This window comes from Sciurus carolinensis, chromosome 4 (assembly GCF_902686445.1).
Source record: "Sciurus carolinensis chromosome 4, mSciCar1.2, whole genome shotgun sequence".
In the NCBI taxonomy this organism is placed as follows: Eukaryota; Metazoa; Chordata; class Mammalia; order Rodentia; family Sciuridae; genus Sciurus; species Sciurus carolinensis.
Genome location: NC_062216.1, coordinates 57006095 through 57025993, shown reverse-complemented (window position 1 = coordinate 57025993; position 19899 = coordinate 57006095). Strand labels below are relative to the sequence as shown.

Here is a 19899-nt window from a genome sequence, read left to right as displayed (position 1 = left end):
TAAGTTGAACACAGTTATTAGTTTGAAGATATATTTTGATAACTAAGATTCTATATAAAAATTTGGCTTTATAAGTTGGCCCATGCCTAGCTAGTGAAATTGATAAAGATTCATGTTTCTGATTCTGCCCCAGTTTCTACAGAAAGAAAGGAATTTTAATTGGAGCCAGGGGATGAGGATAGGAAAGTCTGAAAGATGAAATTAATCATGGTAATAAAATAAACCCCTGGGAACTCAGGTGTATAGAAAACATTTAAGCTCAACAAAACAAAATTAAATTTAATAAACCATTAGTACTCAGTGAACTTACATGGATAAATTTATTCAACTACCTTAGCATAAGCTTTGATCTGCTTGTTTACATGTATTTTATAGTTTATCTGTACTCATTGAATGGGAGTTCCAAAGGAGATGATAAACTCATGGAGTCTATAGGGCTTTTGGCAAATGAATTGAACTGAAGGCATAGAATGTTCTAAAGTAAATTCCTAATGTTCAGAGATTATATCATCTTAACTGCATAATATATAATATTTTTATGGAACCACAAAAAGTAAATCTGAATTTTCTAAATTACCTCAGTTGATCAGAATTTGGAATGGTTTTGACAAAAGATTTCCTGAAGTTCAGGGCATAACAAAGTAACAATTTAAAGCATCTAAGGTGAGTGTAATAAACATTTGCTTCTTTAAAACTTTCTATAAAGAAAAAAATCACATTTATTTTCAGGCTTCCCCTTGAAATTCAGGATTGCCATTTGTTTGCTAATGTTTAGGTTTCTTTAAACTAAATAAAAAAAGACTCAAAGAGAAAGACAAGGACTGGGGATATAGCTCAGTTGGTAGAGTGCTTGCCTTGCAAGCACAAGGCCCTGGGTTCAATCCCCAGCACTGCAAAAAAAAAAAGAAAGAAAGACACTTGGGAAATTGATTGAGATCAACTCTTGCTGTGTATTCTATTTTGTGGTAGTAACAATGTTCCCTGACTTGCTTGTGCATTACCTGATGGTAGCCAAGTGCACCCATATTATTATAAAGAGAATTGGGTCACAGAGAAAGGGTTCAGAATAATTTCAAAAAGGTGGTATATGAAGATGACCAATTTTCAAAAAATTGTAGTGCATTTACACCTGAACCCAGTAAAATAATATAGCTGTCTTTGAGGGACAGCCTATTGCATTAAGATTCTAGGTGTTTTTATATATTACTTTTTTAGGTTATAGACAGGTAAATACAGTTTAATAGGATGCCTATTAATTGCGAAGCTGATTGTATTATTTTTAATAAGACTGATATGTTCCTCTATGAATCTACTAACATTAAAAGGAAGTTGAAATTTGTATGTGTTATGCTGAGTGCGCTTGTGCAGATTCAAAGAATAAATCTAAAACTAGCTTTAGGAAGCACATTTCACTTTCTACAATATGTTCAGAGACCTGTGCCAAGTGAGGGTTTTATTTCTGCCTCTTTTGATCACTTAGCTTTCTTTAGCTGTGGGTGCCTATTGCTCAAAGCAGGACATTTGCAGGACTTTTCAGAGCCTTATGGCTGGTGGCAGAACTTCTCCAACTCTGCTCTGCTCCCTGCACCTTGAATATCTCTGACCCCAGCCCCCATGGGTTCATGAATATTTTTTAAAATTGTTTTGGGAGGAAGACTAATCTTCACCTTAGAAACATATTCTTTATTCTATTCTTTATGACCCAGTCTTCCTGTCATGTCTTGAAGTATCAAAGATCTCCAAACATTTCAAAGGAAAAAGCTCTCTGAGTGCTTAAGGCAGATCCTGGGATTCAGCAACCCTGGCTGTGTAGGTGCTTGTTATTTTCAAATGCAGCAAAAGCAGGAAATCCAGTCTAATCTTCTTCCAAATAACAGTTTGCTCTAGACTCAGTTTGGATTATAAGCTAGTCTAGGACAGGGGCCAGCACAGTGGTCAATGCACCAAATCTGTCCCATCACCTATTTTTTGTAGCTACAAGCCAAGAATGTTTTTTGTTTTGTTTTGTTTATTTTGGCATTTTTAAATGACCAGAAAAAAAAAATCAAAAGAGTAAAACCGGGTGACACATAGAAATTGTATGACCATCAAATTCCAGGGTCTCTAAATAAAGTTTTATTGGAAGATGACCACCACACACATTCACACTTGTATCATCAGTGGCTGCCTTTTCACTACCATGGTGTAGTATAGAAGCTGCAACAGAGGCCATAGGAGGCTCCAAAGCCCAAAATATGCTTGTCAACCCCTGATATCACAGATTACAATCTAACTTTAGGGTTAACAGGATCACAAGGATTCAAGTTACTATCAAAGAACACAAGACCACTGCTGTTCAATCGTAAATATGAGGCATGAACCCTCAGTAAAATTATGAAAAAGCTAGCGCTGCTGACTTTTGTGGTTGGTGTTCTTGAAGCAACAATTGGGATCCTAAAGACAAAAGTATGTCCATGTCATTATGTTGTTAATGGATATGAAAAGCAGTGGGCACCCAGGCCAGCCAGAACCCACTGAAGTTTCAGTGGGCTTCTTCCCCAGCTATTCCTTCAGTTTGTGTCCTGCCTGAATGTCAGTGAGGGTATGTCTAGGGAGACAGAGCAATTTCCCCCCAGGGCCAGAAGGAAAGGCCAACATTCAAAACAAAGTTGCTAAATAAGAGGAACCAGGGGAATTCTTAAGCTGGTTTTCTCACTTTAAAAAGGTTCATATTAGTGGACTGTGCTTGTAGTAACTTCAATATTTATGCTTTTTGGCAACTAACTGACTGTAAACAGTCTCTTAAGATCTTTGGATAAAAATGACATTTTATTCATTCAAAACTGATCTGAGCGTAAGTGATAATATGTCACTAAAAACTTGTCTTCTCTTCCCAGTGCCATCTCTAGAAGACTCTGCTCTGTGATTGTGTGCCAGGTGTGGTCATGGGAACTAGCATCATCCCCCAAACAGTCGCTTCTCTGCAAAATCTTGTAATTCATCAGACTTTGACCAGAGAGATAGCATTTCTGTCCTTACTCTAAGAGTCCCCATGAAAAACAATGACCTTTAATCCTTTGTCTTGTCTTAGTCTTCATCATAGCAAAGTTTTTGTCTAAAAGGTTACCAGTAGTTTTTTTTTGTTTTTTGTTTTTTGTTTCCACTGAAGATACTATATCATCTGAAAAGGACATTCAGGAATCAATTATTCACCCAGTGAATAGTGAATAAACACCTGTCATTGTTCTGATAAGTGCTGGTGCAGATTCAGAGAATTATTACACCTGACCTTTAACTTTCAGGTGTTAGTAGTCAAATGGGAAAGGCAAAGTTCACCCATACGAAATGTGTAACCATTGCAGTCACATGAAATTTTAAGCACCAGCATGAAAAGAGTTCAGAGAAGACATAAATCATTTTGAAGAAAGGGGAAATGAGATTTGAGCCACACATTATAGGAGTGTATGATCCTGCAAAACAGTGCAGAGAACAGAAGTGGTCATTCCTAGTGGACAGAATAAACTGAGTGAAAGCCAAAAGCAAAATATTACCTAAGTCCACCCCATGACCCAAGGAGAAAAAGACTGAGGGCATATATAAATTTTTATATATTCATATATAAATATGAATATAAGTCAGTGAGATTCCCTGGTAGAGTTGTGTGTATAGATAGTTTGAATCATACACACACACACACACACACACACACATACATGTCATACTTATGTTTAGGACTGATGCAGGAAGGCATTAAAAAATGAGTAAATCTCTTAGGACTGAGGAAATAGAACACAACATATATTAGGCAGAGGGTTTGGAGACAGTTTGTGGAGGCATTTGCTGTGATTCAGGCCATAAAGTAATAGACTATGATAGGATATAAATTAGGGTTAAGTAGTTGTGAATGGAGAAGAGTGAAGCTGATAAGTAGATCAGAAAAGAATAAATAATGTTAATGGCTTGGTCCAAAACAAAGTCCTGGTATGAGAGATTAGAAAGACCCTTGTAAATACTCAAGCACTTATTATAGTTAGAAAGGAGACCAGTTTGGATGCCTAGAGATGATCCTAATTTCTGCTGCATTGAGTTTGAGGAGGTAGGGATTTGTCACTGGGGCAACCCCAAGGTCATGTAGCTAACTTACATGAACATGGAAGCCTAGAGTACAGATTTAGCAGTGAGGGAGGGAAAAAAATGCAATTGAAGATCAAACCTTTACGGTCCTTTTGTTTACCAAGGGAGAAAGCCCTGAAAGATTTTAAAGCAATAGGAATGAGTTACATCCCTACCTAAAGTAATGCAGAGCAAAGAGTGGGGAACCAAGCATGTGCACACAGCCCACAGAAGGTGAGGACTGAGGCAAGACTTGGAAGACAGGAAGGGCATTGGTAACATTCTGAAGACCAGTTTTAGTTGCGTGTTGGGAAACAAACTAGACTGCCCTACACTCACCTTAGTGTAACTCTCCACCTCTACTATATCTATTTAAGTTCACTATTAATTTTCTAATGGTGATTTTTGTTCATTTTTGCTTTTTGTTTATCTAGGAATTTATCTTATTTTGCTACACAAAGTAGCCCCTCTGCTGTCATTTTGAACCTGTGGGAAGCTCGTCATCAGCATGATGGTGACCTTGACTCCCTGGCCTGTGCCCTTGAAGAAATTGGGAGGACACACACGAAACTCTCGAACATTACGGAATCCCAGCTTGATGAAGCCGACTTCAACTACAGCAGGCAGAATGGACTTTAGTCCACTTCCTCTCAGGAGCAGAGGGATGGCCAGCTTTGGGACATTGGCTTTAAATGGGAGAGAAAGAGGCAGCTTTCTGCCCAATGGCATTTGAGGAATTCAGCCTTTGTTTGTAATCAGTGAGATTCCCTAGTTGTTGAAGAAACTGAATTTTCTATAGGTCAAACATGCCAGTAGATAAAAGGACAGACTCTCTTAGACATAAGAGGGTATTATATTCTCCTCTGAATCATATGCAGGTTAACACTGGATGCCCTCCTCAGATCTGAAGTGTCTAGGATAGAAGTGAGGGCATATCTAGACAGAAGTAGCTATGAAAAGAGATGAGCTACAATAAAGCTGAAGGCAGAGATTGATTAAGTGCATGTTTTGAAACAGGTTTTTAATGATGTGCCCCACAGGGCCAGCAGATTCTGGTACCAGATTGTCAGTTTTCTACTAACTGGCATTTGTAATGTCAGGAATCATTGTAAAACTGACTTTTAGAAGTAAAACAGGGTTGCCAACCCATTTGTATGACTTTCCCAACGTCAAAGAGGGCGTTTAGAATCTAGAGTCTGAATACATCACACCAGCACCAATTTCCTATCTATACTAGCCACTGAACGGAGATAAGTCTGAAAAGTCAGAGAGACCACACACTAGTTCCCATGATGTACCTTACCATCATTTTTTCCCAGAGACAAATCTACCCATTTCTCCCCTTTCTGAACCATCAGAGTAGAGAGGTTTCAAGGAACATCATTAGACTTTTCAACATGGACATTTATCTCTTCTAACTCAACCAAGCAGCAGCATCTCTGTTTCCAGCTAAACCTCTCAAATTGCAGAGTGCTCTTGGAACACAGCTTATTACATGGATATGGAGATAGGACGGGTCAGGCCAAGTCCAAGGAAACATGAACTACAGATGTCATGGGCCTCAAAAAAGCTGTAATTCTAAGAGCAGGGTGCTGATCAGTTCTCCACCCTTTCTGTAACAAGGGAATGATGAATTTTACTGCACTTTCCAATCCAAGTTCTGGAAAGTTTCTAACATTCTGGCACCATACCATCACAGAATCTCTCAGTAGGACCACATAGGTCATCCTCCTTTTGCCTCTTGGGAAATTAGCAGGTAGTCTTTGTCCTATATGATAGCTGAATAAACAGACCTGAGGAGTACCTGTCCCAGAAACCACGCCCATCATTCAGGAAGCTTCAGGCTCCGACTGCTCAGCCTCACCAAGTACCCTTTCTCCACAGAACCTTTAACATGTGGCCACTGCTTTGACTCTCTTTTAAAACAGGAGGCCCTGGTATTGTACAGAACTGAGATACATCCATAATTCATGATCCTTATCTTAATACTTCATTCCATCTTTTTTAGCCTCTTTAATCATTTTTGACAAGATACCTGGTAGACTAAAGATGAGCAGATATGCTCCAGCTCATCTTCTGGTGTGTGTTTTCCTTAGCTGTCCATGATCAGGACAACCAAAGTCAAGGACCTAGGTTAACCTCAAGGCAGCTATTCAGCTACATAGAGATTGGCTACTTTATTAAAAGTAGTCAGAGAATGAGGGAGGTGGGCAGTACATGGCACTGGAGACACAATCAATTTTTAAATGTTTTGTAGATCCCTTGTTTAAAAAAAAAAATGTTGTGAATCTCCTTGTAAGTGGAAAAGACCTAAAGACAGGTTGAGTTTATGATACCATGGATAAGGCATTGAAGAATTCTTAAGTGTGTTGGCCATTTTCTCTAATGTGTGGTATATCTGGTCCCCTGTATTAGATAGAAGGCTTTGCCACATGTAATTCAAAAGCATCTTGCTTTTCTCAGGAACCAAAGGCTTATATAGAGCAAACAAATCATCTTAGAACTCTCAAGCATATTTTCAAAATGCCATATCTAGATCAGGAAAACAACCTTTTATTAGTGTGCTCAACTCGTTCATTCCTTCTAGGGAATAATAGACAGCATGGAAATGTGAATCACTTCACATCGCTGGTATAATTTTTGAAAGAAAGAAAGAAAGAAAGGTGTAAGTAGATGTTCAGTCGCTCACAATAAACTCGAGTTCACTAGCATGATTGGCTGCAGAAGGAATCTGCATTAACTGTTGAGTAATAAATCATTTAAAACATTTTAGAGTTTATGTGAATCTGCATCTTGGAGAACTTTTATTTTAAGTCATCCTAATTAGCCTTATAATGGTTTCATCTATTCTGTGAATCCACATAGATCCTTTCTAGACTTTTTATGTATTTTTTTTGTATTTTAAAGCAGATAAAAAGTTTAAATGATTTTGCTTGGATCCTATCTTGATTATTTTAGGATGAAACGAAATGAGATTATCGATCCCTGAATCTGAATTCTATAATTTCCTCTGAATTTTGTAATTTCCTCCTATGCATTTTGGGTTTTTTGTTTTTTCTTCCTGTTTCTTTGGATTTTTGGGGTGTGTTTTGGGTTTTCGTGGTTTTTTTTTTTGGGGGGGGGGGGGTCTGGGTTAATAAATGCAATTGAATCTCACATACAATAACAGAGGAAGAAGTTGAGAGATTCACCTTCGGTTTCAGCCCAAGTTTCAGTCAATGCATCTTTTAGTTCACTTTGTTTCCTTCTTTACTTTCTCTTAGTTTTGCTAGGATGCTACATAAGATTTCTGTATAAGTATATGAAAGTCTGTGGTCATTGCATGTCAGCATTGTGCCCTGTTTTATAATGGAATTTCAAAGAGAACCCTTGTTTGTGAGATTTACAGACCAGGGTGCGATGTGACTGGAGGGGATCACCAGTCAAACTTTCAGCTCCCACTTGAACTTGTGGTTATTCACTTGCCCTAAATCCTACTTGATTTTACCGTTTGCCAGTCATGACACAAATGCCCCTCTTGAAAGAGAAACATTTAATTTGGAAGTCTCATTCTCTTAGTACAAAATGAAGCAAAAACTAAAAGTGGCCTTAAATACTTGGTAGGTTACTTAAAATTTTTACAAAATATCCCAGTCATGCCAAATCCTCTAGTGCTCAAAGACATTGAGGTCTTAATAGTCATGCTTTAAAAACATGCCTTAAAATTATGCCACCAAAATGCTACAATTCACAGTTTCACCAGACTGCAGCGCCATAAAGTTAATTTACAGTCTTTACAACATTGCTTGTGCAGTCTTACTAGTTTACATTAAAATCCTTTAAGCCAAAAAGAAGCTTGCTCGATGGATTTAAATGCAAACTTCATTTACCGGTGCAGGAAGTCTCATAAAACTCAGATGCACTCTCACAAAAATTTTATTGGCCTTTTTGTAAGAGATGAAAAGGAATTGACACAGTTCTCTTTAAAGAGGGGAACTTTTCTTTTTATTATTTTTATCTCCAACTGCAGAGGTGTTATCCTTTGCCATGGTCCCTGTTTTTTTCTTCCAGTTGGCTTTGAGAGGGAATATTAAATCACTAAAACAGGGTTCTCTTTGGATAAAAAGCTCTGGATTTATTGCAATGATTTTTCCTTGAGAAAAAATTCTCAACATCAGAATTGATAAGCAGAGGTAGAATATTAAAATAATTGGTAATAATTGGTAATTGGTTTTAGATAGTATTCTCTACTTGCCAACTTCTGGTAAACTTTCCTGGAAATTCAAATTATCAAATCTTTTGATATGCTTTTGTTGTTTCCTCTTCACCATTTTCTCTTTGATTTCTTAGTCTCTCTGCCCTCAAATGTGTTGAATGATACAGTTGTCAGATGTTTCGAAGGTAATGTTTTCTGAGGTCTCTGTTGCAGCTCTGTGAAGGACAGAGGAATCAGGAAGGAGCTGAGAAACATGCCTCTCTGGCCCATTATGTGGCCCATTTTCATTACGTTTCCTCATGAAACATTGCAAAGTTTGAATCCTTAATAACTCCCATTGACTGGACTAGAGGTGACAGCCATGACAAATGGGAGAACAAATTGTTGGCCTACAGATGGTGACAAAATTGTATTAGCCCTTTGGTGTTTGTTGCCCTAGCGCTGTATTTGAAAATTGATGCTTTAGCCAAAAGCTGAATGGCCACCGTTTTCGTAGTTTCCACTGTTGCGTCTGCATAGAATTTTCCTGAACTACGAGCAAAAACGTATTTTGTCAAATGTCACAAAAGTGAAAATGTTACTAATCTTAGACGTGTTGCATATTTTGTGTTTTTCCTTTCCAAACTCTTTCAAAAGCTGCAGTTTCAAAGCTGTTTGGCTGTATTGACAGCATGTGGTGTTTTTTGCAAAAGCAATTCTAGGACAGCCAGTGTCTACAATGGACTCCTCACATCCCCACTCCAGGGTCATCAACAAAATCGAAATGGCAATTTGTATGCTGTAATTTTTCAAAAGATAAAAGGGGATGGAAACCAGACCTGGCCATTAGCAACTAGTGTGTAGTACTGTGATCTGAAGTAGGAAATTTAACTCACATAGAATAATTGTGGTTTTTGAAGCAGCTACTCATTGCTTTTTCCTTTTGCTGTGAAGATCATGGACTTGGAATGTCCTCATGAGGTGGACCTAAGACAGTAACATTTAAACTTCATGTCTTCTAACCCACCCTCCATCTGAACCCAAAGACAAAAAAGACAGTAAGCTTCATGGATTAAGCCTAAGCTTAAAAATTTCCTTCCCACCCCTAATACTGAGTTCATCAAAGATTATATCTTTTTTTTCCCCAAAGAGTTATAGCTTTGAATTACAGAATATATCACTGAATTTAGTAATTAGTTCTTTGTGTGAATAGAAATAGGTGTCAAAATACTTTTGCAAAAGGCATAATTACAATGAAAATGCCTTTTGGTCTCAAACTTTGCTAAATCCTCAAAAAGTATTTCACTTCTGTCAAGCACTTATTTACACCCAAATTCCAAAAATGGACAAAGTATACTGTTCCCTTAAAATGTAAACTCTATAGTAGATAGCAATTTAATTGTGGTTCTGGTGAATCATAAAAGGAGAGATATTTGAAGGAATCTATAAACAGAATGTCAGTCCTTCTGACCCCTTTACTGAAACATGGGCATTACAATCAGAATTTGGCCTAGTAGTCCTAATGTTCCTCCTTTATAATCTCTGATGGTGCTGAGTGGGGACCACCAGGATGCAGCCATCTAAGCCTCATCAGAGAGTCCCTGAGAGTGAGGTATCAGAAACACTCCTTGAGGCTTATCCTAGATGTAGCCTACTCTCATTTGAAACTTCTCCATAAGAAGTTGGGGAAATATTCATACTGTCAGAATTTTCTGGTCAGAAAAACAATTTTATCCTTTTCTTAACTGGAATAAAGACTTAGAATTCCCATCCTTCCTAATCGTATCTGATTGGTACATGCATTCCATTAAATCTTGACTTAGAAATATTGCAAACATAAGCAGGTAGTGGGAAACTGGCCTCTCCTAACCCCAACTCAGAAACACATCAGTAGTTGTTTACCTCCATTTCTGTATGGAAGAACTTAAAACAGATTTCATTTTGTTCTGTTTATTTTGGGAAGGTACGTGGGGGTGTTCTTCCCAGTGATTCATATCTCAAACTCATACCACTCTCAAATTTTATTTGATGTGTTCAAAGCCAAAAATAAAAAAATTAAAAAGCAGGGCTGAACACTTAATTTGACATGAAGCTGAAGGAGTGGGCAAGGCAGAGGAGAGAGTTTGAAGAAAGCATGGCCTTGGCTTCATACCACACTTTTTGTGCCTTGTATTATCAATGTAAATTCTGAATGTTGTACAGTAAATACGGATGGACTTCTTAGAGAAGGCTGCACTGGCTTCTTTTTCAGCACATGTACATATATATAAATATATATACATATATATTTGGTAATGCCAAACAGCTGTGTTATATTGTACTGAACAAAATGGACAGTTTGGATGTTTTATGTAGAGTTTGCAAAAAAAAAAAAAAACTGGATGGTTACAGACTTTTCAAGATAAATGTACAGACGTAAATTACTGCATATCAGTTATTTATGAATAAAGAGTCTTTTATTGACATTTTAGGATACTCCATGAGTGGAACTTTGAAATCTCAACAAGGACCCCTTTACATATCTCCCTTCCCATGCTAACAGGAATTGGAACGTTCTACAAAGACAGTTTCTACGCATTTAAGAGACCCTAATTTCTCACTCTGACCTCAAGGGGGAGGCTACTGAAAGCAAAGATTATCTTCTAACATTCTCATCCCACCTAAAGACACACACACATACTTTTCCTTGTAATATAATTTTTTATATTTTGAGGTTATCATAGCCACAACAAAACTGGGATATCTTTCATCTTACTCCTCAAATGGGTTATTTTTACCAATTACATCATTTTGCCTCTCCATGGGAAAATATTAGGAAAGTAAACACCATGTTGTATGTTTTCTATACATCCTGACTGCCTGAATTTGTTTTAATGTTTTTTTTTTTAAAGGCTGAGAACACTCAAAAACTTAATCATAAGAACTTATAGAACTGGTCAGAATCAGTTCAAATAATTTGATCTACTCAAAGATGGCTTCTCATCTATTTAAAATGTTATAATTTAAGAGAAGTTGCAAATTTGGTTTAAACCAGTATTTTTTCAAAGTTGGTTTTGGTTTTTGTTTTCTGGTTTTTTGTGGCACTTGGGATTGAACCCAGAGCTAAGCACACTGATCTACATCCCCATCCCTCTTTCTATTTCATTTTGAGATAGGGTGTCATTAAGTTTCCCATGCTGGCCTTGAACTTATGATCTCCCAGTCTTAGCCCCTGCAGTAGCTGGGATAACAGATGTATGCTGCTACACTCAGCCTGCTTTTGCTTTTACTAAACAAAATACTATTTTCACAGAAAGAGTACAGGTTTGGTTTCATTTTCAAAATTAAATTTGGAAAGCTATGAAATAAAATAAATCATTATAAATCATTACTCTCTAGACTTCTGGAAACATTTATTAGTACAATGGACCTCACATATATGGTCCATGTATGTGATACATGTGATAGTATGCAGAATTTCCAAAACTTTTTCTTGGATCATCTTATGGAACTGTAAGTGGTTCCAACTGTTCTTTCTAATCACTTTAAGTTAAGCAGAGCTTTAAAACTGATTGAAATATATTTAAACTACTGGTAGAAGAAGAATTAATTTAAGTTAACTTACACTAACTAAATAAGTTATAACAAGAACAAACTTAGTCCAAAATTTCAGTATTATTTGAATAGTTGGGACAAATATAAAACATTTTTTTTTGGTCAAAGTAGATTTTAACCAGAATAATGATGTAACCAGCACAAGATCCAGATATAACTAATTCAGAGGAACACTTAGAAGATCAGGTTAAATCTGTAATAAGCTATGCAAAATAATTAAAAAGAAATCTTTGCTTAAAAATGTTTTATCTAGTTAGGAACCAATTTCAAATGGATTAAGTTAGTTGGGCTTATATATGCTTATTCTATATAACCAACATGTTAGAATTTGACTTTATCGTAATAGTTTACTCATCACTCAAAAATATTTATCCAGTATTTACTGTGGGACATCAGAGTATGGATTCGAATCCTGACTCTATCATTCAGCATTTGCTATCATGCAGTATACCTAACATTTCTGCTTTATGTATTATATAGGAATGATAATGATGGAGGTTTACATTCTTCCCCAAATCTGAAGACTAAATGAAAAAGAACACATAAACCCTTGGCACACTATGCAGTAACTAGTAAGCAGCCATTGAGTGTTCAATTTATCTTATTTTAGATAGACAGTATGCATAGTAGTTAGTAGAGTCTGAGAGCAGTTTTAAACAGTAATCCTCAATCTGCTATTCTCTGAATATATGGCCTTGGCCAAGAAATTCTTTGTGTTTGAAAGGGAATAATTATGTCAAGTTCAGTGGGCGTGGAGTAAATGTTCAAGAGCTATTATGATGAGCAACAACATCTCCAGCTATCACTGGCTAGTTCGTAATTCTGAACAGAGATGTGCCAGAGCATTCCTTACATAACCATAGTGAAGTTACCAGGGGTTCAGGGATGCACTTTATTTTAGCATCTTTCTGATGCCTGAATGTGGTTTATGAAGGAAAAACTAAGTGTGTACTACTAACCATAAAGTAAGTAAAATAAAATTTATTTTCAAATATAAGGGTTAAAACTAAATGCATTATGGTATTTTAAAAACAGTCACCTAAATTCATACCACATAGAATACTATTAGGAAGAGAACTTACAACTGATAGACAAATATGTACTTAAAGTCTATTACTAAGATAGATAACATATTTAAAATTATCCTGTTCTTGCACACAATATGTACTCCATCAATGATCTGACCATTTTCTGGTTTTTAAGATGACATGAGGTACTTAAAATTATGAGTATGTGCACAAATTATCCATTAAAGAGTTACCTGAGCACTATCACCTGCTAAGTGCCTGGCTTCTCTGCTACAGGGAGGGCATTCATAAATAATCCCCTTGGTAATTATTGAATTATTGACTTAGTCTTCAGAAAGCTTATGGTCTTTAAGTCAAGGGCTTTGACTCCATCAAACAATTAAGTATAATGAAAGAGGTGAGCAGATTGTATTCTGTGGGAAGGTTACTTGAAGAAGTTGCCATTGAACTAAGAGTTAGAGATGATCTATCAATATCGCCATTTCTACAGTACTGTGTTAACAAACTTCATAATTTATAGCCTGAAATAACCACCATTTGTTATTCTTATAAATTTATGGATCCTACTCATGATCTAAGCCTGGTTTGACTGGCCTTGGCTGGACTCCTTCATGTGTCTTGCAGTTAGCTGAAGGTTGGGCTGATTTGCCTCCTCCAGCTGAGGCTCTTTACTTGTCTGGGTCCTTGGCTATGACAACAGGACAGACTGGGCTCTATTCCATATGCCTCATGGTCTAATACATTAGGTAGAATGAGGTAAAGACTGAGAAAGAGAAGTTTGCAGAGTCTTTTAAAGTCTGGTCTTGGAACACTATCATTTCTGCAATATTCTAAGGGTCAGCATAACTCACAAGATCAGCCCATTCAGAAAACAGAATGTACCCCCTGATCAGAATTGCTGCAAAAATCACATTGCAAAGGCTGTGTATACAGAAAGTGGTGAAGAATTTGGGTTTTAATTTCCCCATAAGAGATGAGTAGAATTTTCAGACAAAGATAAAAGAGAAAGAACATTCAAACAGAAAGATTAGTATTGATAAAATATTAAACATTCTATTCAACAGAGGCTAACATACTTTTTTTTATGCCCATACTCCTGATGACCCCTGGGTCTTCTAAAATAGCATGTCCCAAACTTTCATTTTGTATTATCAGGTGCTGATCCCATGGTTGGCCATGTTTGGGAAAAACTAAGTTATTCCCAGTTACAGAGGTTTCTTCATGGTGACACCTCTTAAAGTCTTCCACATAATAATTGTAGTTACTTGAACACATTTTTGATGCTAGGCATTTTATAGGGATTAATTCCTTTCATATCCCAGCAATTAGATGAAGTCAGCCCTATTATTACTCATATTTCATAAGTAGGGAAACTGAGAAAAAGAGAAGTTATGCTAATGTGCATTTTAAATTACTCAATCAAGGCTATTGTTTGCAGCATTTAAAAAATATTTGTCAACTAACTCCTATTTAATGAGCATGTAGTAACATCTCAAATTTCACACTTGAGGATTTATTTTTCTAAAGATTTACAAGAGATAAATTGTTTTCTCTACCCTAAATTAATTTTGTCTGGATTATCTTCAATTTTTTTCATCTATTCACCTATTTCTTTGCACTTTGCAAAATTTTCTCTCTCTAAATATATAAGCTCATAGCAATGTTTTTAAATATTTTAAATTCTTACCCACAAAGGCTTGCTTTAACAATTTGTCTATAACTTATTAAAAATGTATCCTTAAAACTGATAGAAATGAGTTATAAATATTTTGATAAACCTTATAAAGACTATTTTTTTTTTCAAAAAGCTGGAGGCATCTTTAACAAGCAATTAAATGATTTGTGTCAAATAATCTTCCTGTATCTAACCTCAGAGCAAAATTCAATGTGTCTTTTCTTTCTAAAAGCTGAGTGTCTAGTCATCAATAATGCTGTGCAGATAAATGAAAGAGCACAGACTAGGATAAAACAGCACATACTCTCATCTTTGCTCTTATGCCCCATGGAATCTCAGAAAATTCATTTTATTCATTGAATCTGTTTCTACATCTGTAAAGTCAGCATCATTAATATTTGTACCACTTCCCGTATTTGGCTAGGGCAGACTGGATGAAATATTTTACATGAAAAAAAAAAAACTTTAGCAAACTGATATACAAGTATTTTTAATGAGAACAGCACATAAACAAAAAATCAGAATTTAATTTTCTGGACCAATTTTTTAGTAATTCACAAATGAATTTTTGAGTATAAATTACTTGTTCCTTTACCTACTTCTATTTCAAGGTTGAATAATTTGACTAGAATGCCCAGAGAAATGGAGATGGTCTTCTGTATCTCTAAAAATCTAAACACTTTGAGAAAGATCATCAGTACGTGTACGGTTCCAGCAATGTCATGAGTAAAAGATATATAAAAATCCTAAAATCAACTATATATTTGTTGTTATCACTGAGAATTATGAAAGTTAACTTTTGTATTCTAAACTCTTATGAGTTCTTTTTAGCATCCTTTAAAATCTAGGCAAACAAGGAAACTCAGCTCACCATGTAATTGTGCCTTCTATTATCTCAATGTTCTATGCAGGTATTGAGTTTATGTATTAAGATATATAATACTTTTTGAATGTCCACTATAGAGAATGCTCTATAGTAGACCCTGGGATACAGTAGTGAACCCCTGTTAAGTGTCCCAGTCCCATGCAGATCTCATTATTTGGGAAGAGATAGAGTAAGAACTAAAGTGAAACAGAACATGTTAGATATAGGAAATAGAAATGGAGTTTCTTGGGTGTGATTCAAGTGGCATTTTAAAATAGGGTTGTCAGGCCAGGCTTACCAAGATGGTGACTTTTGAATACATTAAGAAGATGAAAGAGTGAATTATAAAGATCCCTGGAAGAAGAGATTGGAGGCAGAGGAAGTGTGCTGACCCTATTCAAGGAATAACAAGATGAGGGTGGATGAAGTAGTATAAACAATAATAGTGGGAGGTGAGCTCAGAGAAGTAAAGGGGATAGATCTGATTGCCTGAGATCTTACCAAGTGATGGCTTACACTGTGAAATGGGGAAACACTGTTGGAATCTGCATGGTGTCAGCGGGATCTCACTGGTGACTGAAGAACACATTGTAGTGGAGGAAGGATGGAAGCAGAGTGATTGCTGCTGCAGTGATTCATAGGGGGACATGACTGTAGGCTGGTTCAGAGTGACTGAGGTAGTAGTGATCAGAGGTACTCGAAGAGAAAAACTCCAAGATTTGGTTTTGAGCAACCAAAACTAAGGAGATGTTATGGCCTGGGGTAGAGTTTTGGGGATGCAGGTTTGGAGAAAGATGGGACATAGGAGCTCCGCATTGTATGAGGTTCAAACCACCTATTAGATAACCAAGTGGAAATTTGGAATATTTATCAGTCTGGAACTCAAGGGAGATGTATATATATGGCAGTTGCCAAAATATAGATGGTATTGGAAATGATGATATGGCAACAAGCCCTGGGCCACTTGAAAATTAAGACCTTCAGGTCAGAAAAAATCTAAGGAGACTGGGAAAGAGTGGCCACTGAGATAGGAGGACAGTCAGGAGCGTTCTGTCCAAAAAAGAAGAAAATGTGGAAAGAAACAGATGGGTGTGATAAGCTGCTTCAAATGCAGCTGAGACATTCATTGAGATGAGGAATAATAACTGACCTTCAGACCTGACGATGTGGACATTTTTTTATGATCATGACAAGATCAGTTCAGATGGAGCATTGTGGTGGAAAACCTATTCAAAGTAGTTTCAAGGGGAAAAAAAATCAGAAGAGAAAAAGAGAAAGCGAGTATAATCCATTCTGTTGAGGAGCTTTGCTGTAAAGGGAAGAGAGGTTTTTATTCTTTCCTTTCTTTTAATTTTCTAAAGAAGGTCAGAAAGTGAGATGCTTGAAATAGATTGTGAAGGGGCATATTTGTAGCAAATAACAAGGAGAAGGTTTTCAATCTCAGCCTATTAACATTCTTTGTTGTGAGGGGTTGGCCTGTGCTTTGCAGACTGTTTAACAGCATTTCCAGCCTACGCCCACTAAACATCAGTAGCACCCACTGTGACAATCAAAAACATCCCAGGTATTCCTAACTGTCCTCTCAGGAGCAAAATGGCCTGCAGTTGAAAGCCACTAGTCAATAATATGAGTTAGTATATGAGGTAGAGCAAAAGACAAAATCACTGGAGAACAAGATTCAAGGAAGAGAGAGAACAGGGAGGCAGAAGAATCACCTACATGTTTAAGTTTACTGATATCTCCAAAAAATAAAACAGAAGTTGTTCCACAGAATGACAGTGAGCCAGAAACTTCCTCTTCCCCATTAAGGGGAGGAATCTGGCTTCAGTGGATGACTGAAACTAGGAGAGGTAGTGGGTGGCATCCTCTCAAAACAGAAGCATGAGAAATGGCAAATATTAAGGAGAAAGAGGGAGAATGGTCTGGAAGTAGCAATGAGAAGGAAGAACTCCTACCCCACCTCCAGTGTAGAAAAAATATAGCAACCATCTAAAAGGGTCATAGAGGAAATAGTTTCTTTAAGTAAGAGCCAGGTTTCAGTAATAGCAAGAAGAAAGCATTTAGAGAAATGATTGAGGATTCCAAACAATTTGTTGATTACTGAAGGCACTACAGAAGAGTTCCACAAATTGGGAAGAATGGGAGACAGGTCTGATATACAGAGCCTGATGAAGATTAGTGTCCGGACCCTGACAATGGCAATAGCAACATCCTTTGGTGATTGACCTCAGCAGGAATAAAGGACACAATAAGAATAGACACAAAAATGGAATAAATTAATGAAGGAATTGATTAAATAAAAACTCATTAAGTTTATCCACTTACTCATACATTTAAACATTTATCTGTTTTATGTTTGGAAACTATCTACCCTGTGAGGTAAATAATAATATTCTTATTTAACAAAACCAAAATAGGACGAAGAAATGAAGTGCTTAGTGAAAGATTGCAAAACTAGTTGGTGGCAGAGTTTAAATCTGGTCTACTATTGGGGTGCTAGTTTTCTTTAAAAAAAAAACTGCCTTGATGTGTTGTTGGGTTTTTGTTCATTTTTCATTCATGATATATGTAGAACAGAAAGGCTTAATTAAATTAGTTAAAGAGTGGAATTTAGGGGATTTCTAACAAGGTGGACTACAAAAACATATAGTTGAAGATTTGACCAGCTGCATCTTCTGAGAACTGTAGAAGTCTGGTGGGAACAATCAGAAGACAAACATTGGTTAAAATATGTTAGCATATTTTCTCCAGATTTCCCTACTAGTGCAATTATTAGAAGAAATGTATATGTATATTTTTTAAAAGAAAACTTTTGGATAAAACCTATTATTACATCTAAAGGAATTTTGTAGTGAACATATTGATATAATTTTGATATTATTCAAAGAGAACATGACACACAGGCAAATACTTAATGGACATGTCAAATATTTTATTTAACTCATTAATGAAGAAGTTGATGTTAAAATTAGTTCAAAGAACTTGGGGAACAAATCATACATGTGTACACATTTGTACATACATTTGTAATGCACATGTAATGGAGAATACTGAAGTGAATTTGCTAATAGAGGCAAAACTTGTTAATACTGTATATTGCAGTAAAGACAAAAAATTGGTCAATTGCTGTAGGGTAATTGTCATCTACATGTTAATATTTCATAGGGCAATACAAATATATTATTTGGGGCCATCTTTCCTATCAAGTAAAAATCAATTGCATTTAATCAAAATTCATTTGCAAAGCCATGGACAAGAATCATTTGCATTACTTCCAATTTCTGTAGTTTAACTTCTACTCCTACAGAACTACAATGATACTAAGTCAATAAGAGTGGCTGAAAGAAGCACTTATCCAGGGAATCAGATAACTAACATAACTTCAGCTAGACACATCCAACATTTCTCCAAAGAGACTCTCAGCCCTTTCTTTCGCATGTGTCAAGTCTTCCATAACTTTTTCTCAGTGTGTCTTGGAAATCTGTTGGGAGACTTTTGTTCGTGCATCATCTCTCAATAACTTTCCAGGTCACTTTTGTGGCCTTTCTCATTATGTTTCCCCAAGAATGGGCATACCTGTTTCCCTTCTTTGCTACCTGCATCAGGGACTATGTAAAGGTAGAAGTTGTGTGGTCTCTCCCCGTCTTTCCATCCTTATCTCTAAATCTAAGCAATTGCCAATCCTGAACTTAAATATGAACTGTTTTTCCTAGGTATTGTGAAGAGGTTAGTCTCAGAAAGTGAAAAAAAAAAAAAAAAAATCTGTTCCAGTGTGAGGGTGCTTCCATCACTGACATGTACCAATTCTCCTATTTTTCTTTTCTGTTTTTCCTCATGTTCAGTATAATTAGACTCAGGGGGACTTGATATTTGTCTTCAAATATTTGGAAGTATGTCATGGAAGACAAATTAGGTCTGTTCTGTCTGGTCCCCCATGATAGAACTAACTCTGCAGAAACTACAAGGAGACACCTGCTCCCCTCTCCTGACAGGGAGCATAATTTTCATAGAGCTATCCAAAATCAGGATGAGCTTTTAAGGAATTTCCAAAGCTTCTGGAAGTTTTGATCCATGACTTTATTTGAAATGCAAATGGTGCCAAACTCTCTTTTTGACTTTTTTTTTTTTTGAGTTTTTAATAAATCTGTCCCTCCCAAACCCCCTTGAGACTTTTTTTCTTCCTTTTCCTTCAGATTGCTCCTACTTGATGGTCTTCATTCCCTAGCCCAGGGCTGAACAAACCGTTTTTAGTAAAGGCCAGGCAGTAAACACATTAGACTTTGTGGGCCACAAGGTCTCTGCCCAAACTATTTGATTCTACTGTGGTAACAAGAAAGCAAACAAATAAGCATGATGTGTGCAATAAAACTTTATTGATGGACACTAGAATTCAACATTCATATGATGTTGTTTTAGTCAGCTTTTTTGCTACTGTGACTTAAAGACCTGACCAGAACAACTGTAGAGGAGG

The 19899-nt window shown here is 36.5% G+C and overlaps 1 protein-coding gene across 9 annotated transcripts in view; it reads left to right on the top strand.

Annotated features, from left to right (window-relative positions):
* The window catches only part of Unc5d (unc-5 netrin receptor D), a 531864-nt gene extending 524684 nt beyond the window's left edge, over window positions 1-7180 (top strand). For all 9 annotated transcript variants that reach the window (XM_047551326.1, XM_047551327.1, XM_047551325.1 and 6 more), the window contains one exon: window positions 4527-7180. In XM_047551326.1, the coding sequence (XP_047407282.1) occupies window positions 4527-4731 (205 nt within the window). In that variant the 3' untranslated portion in view covers window positions 4732-7180. The remainder of the gene's footprint in view (window positions 1-4526) is intronic.
* The last annotated feature ends 12719 nt before the right edge of the window (window positions 7181-19899 follow it).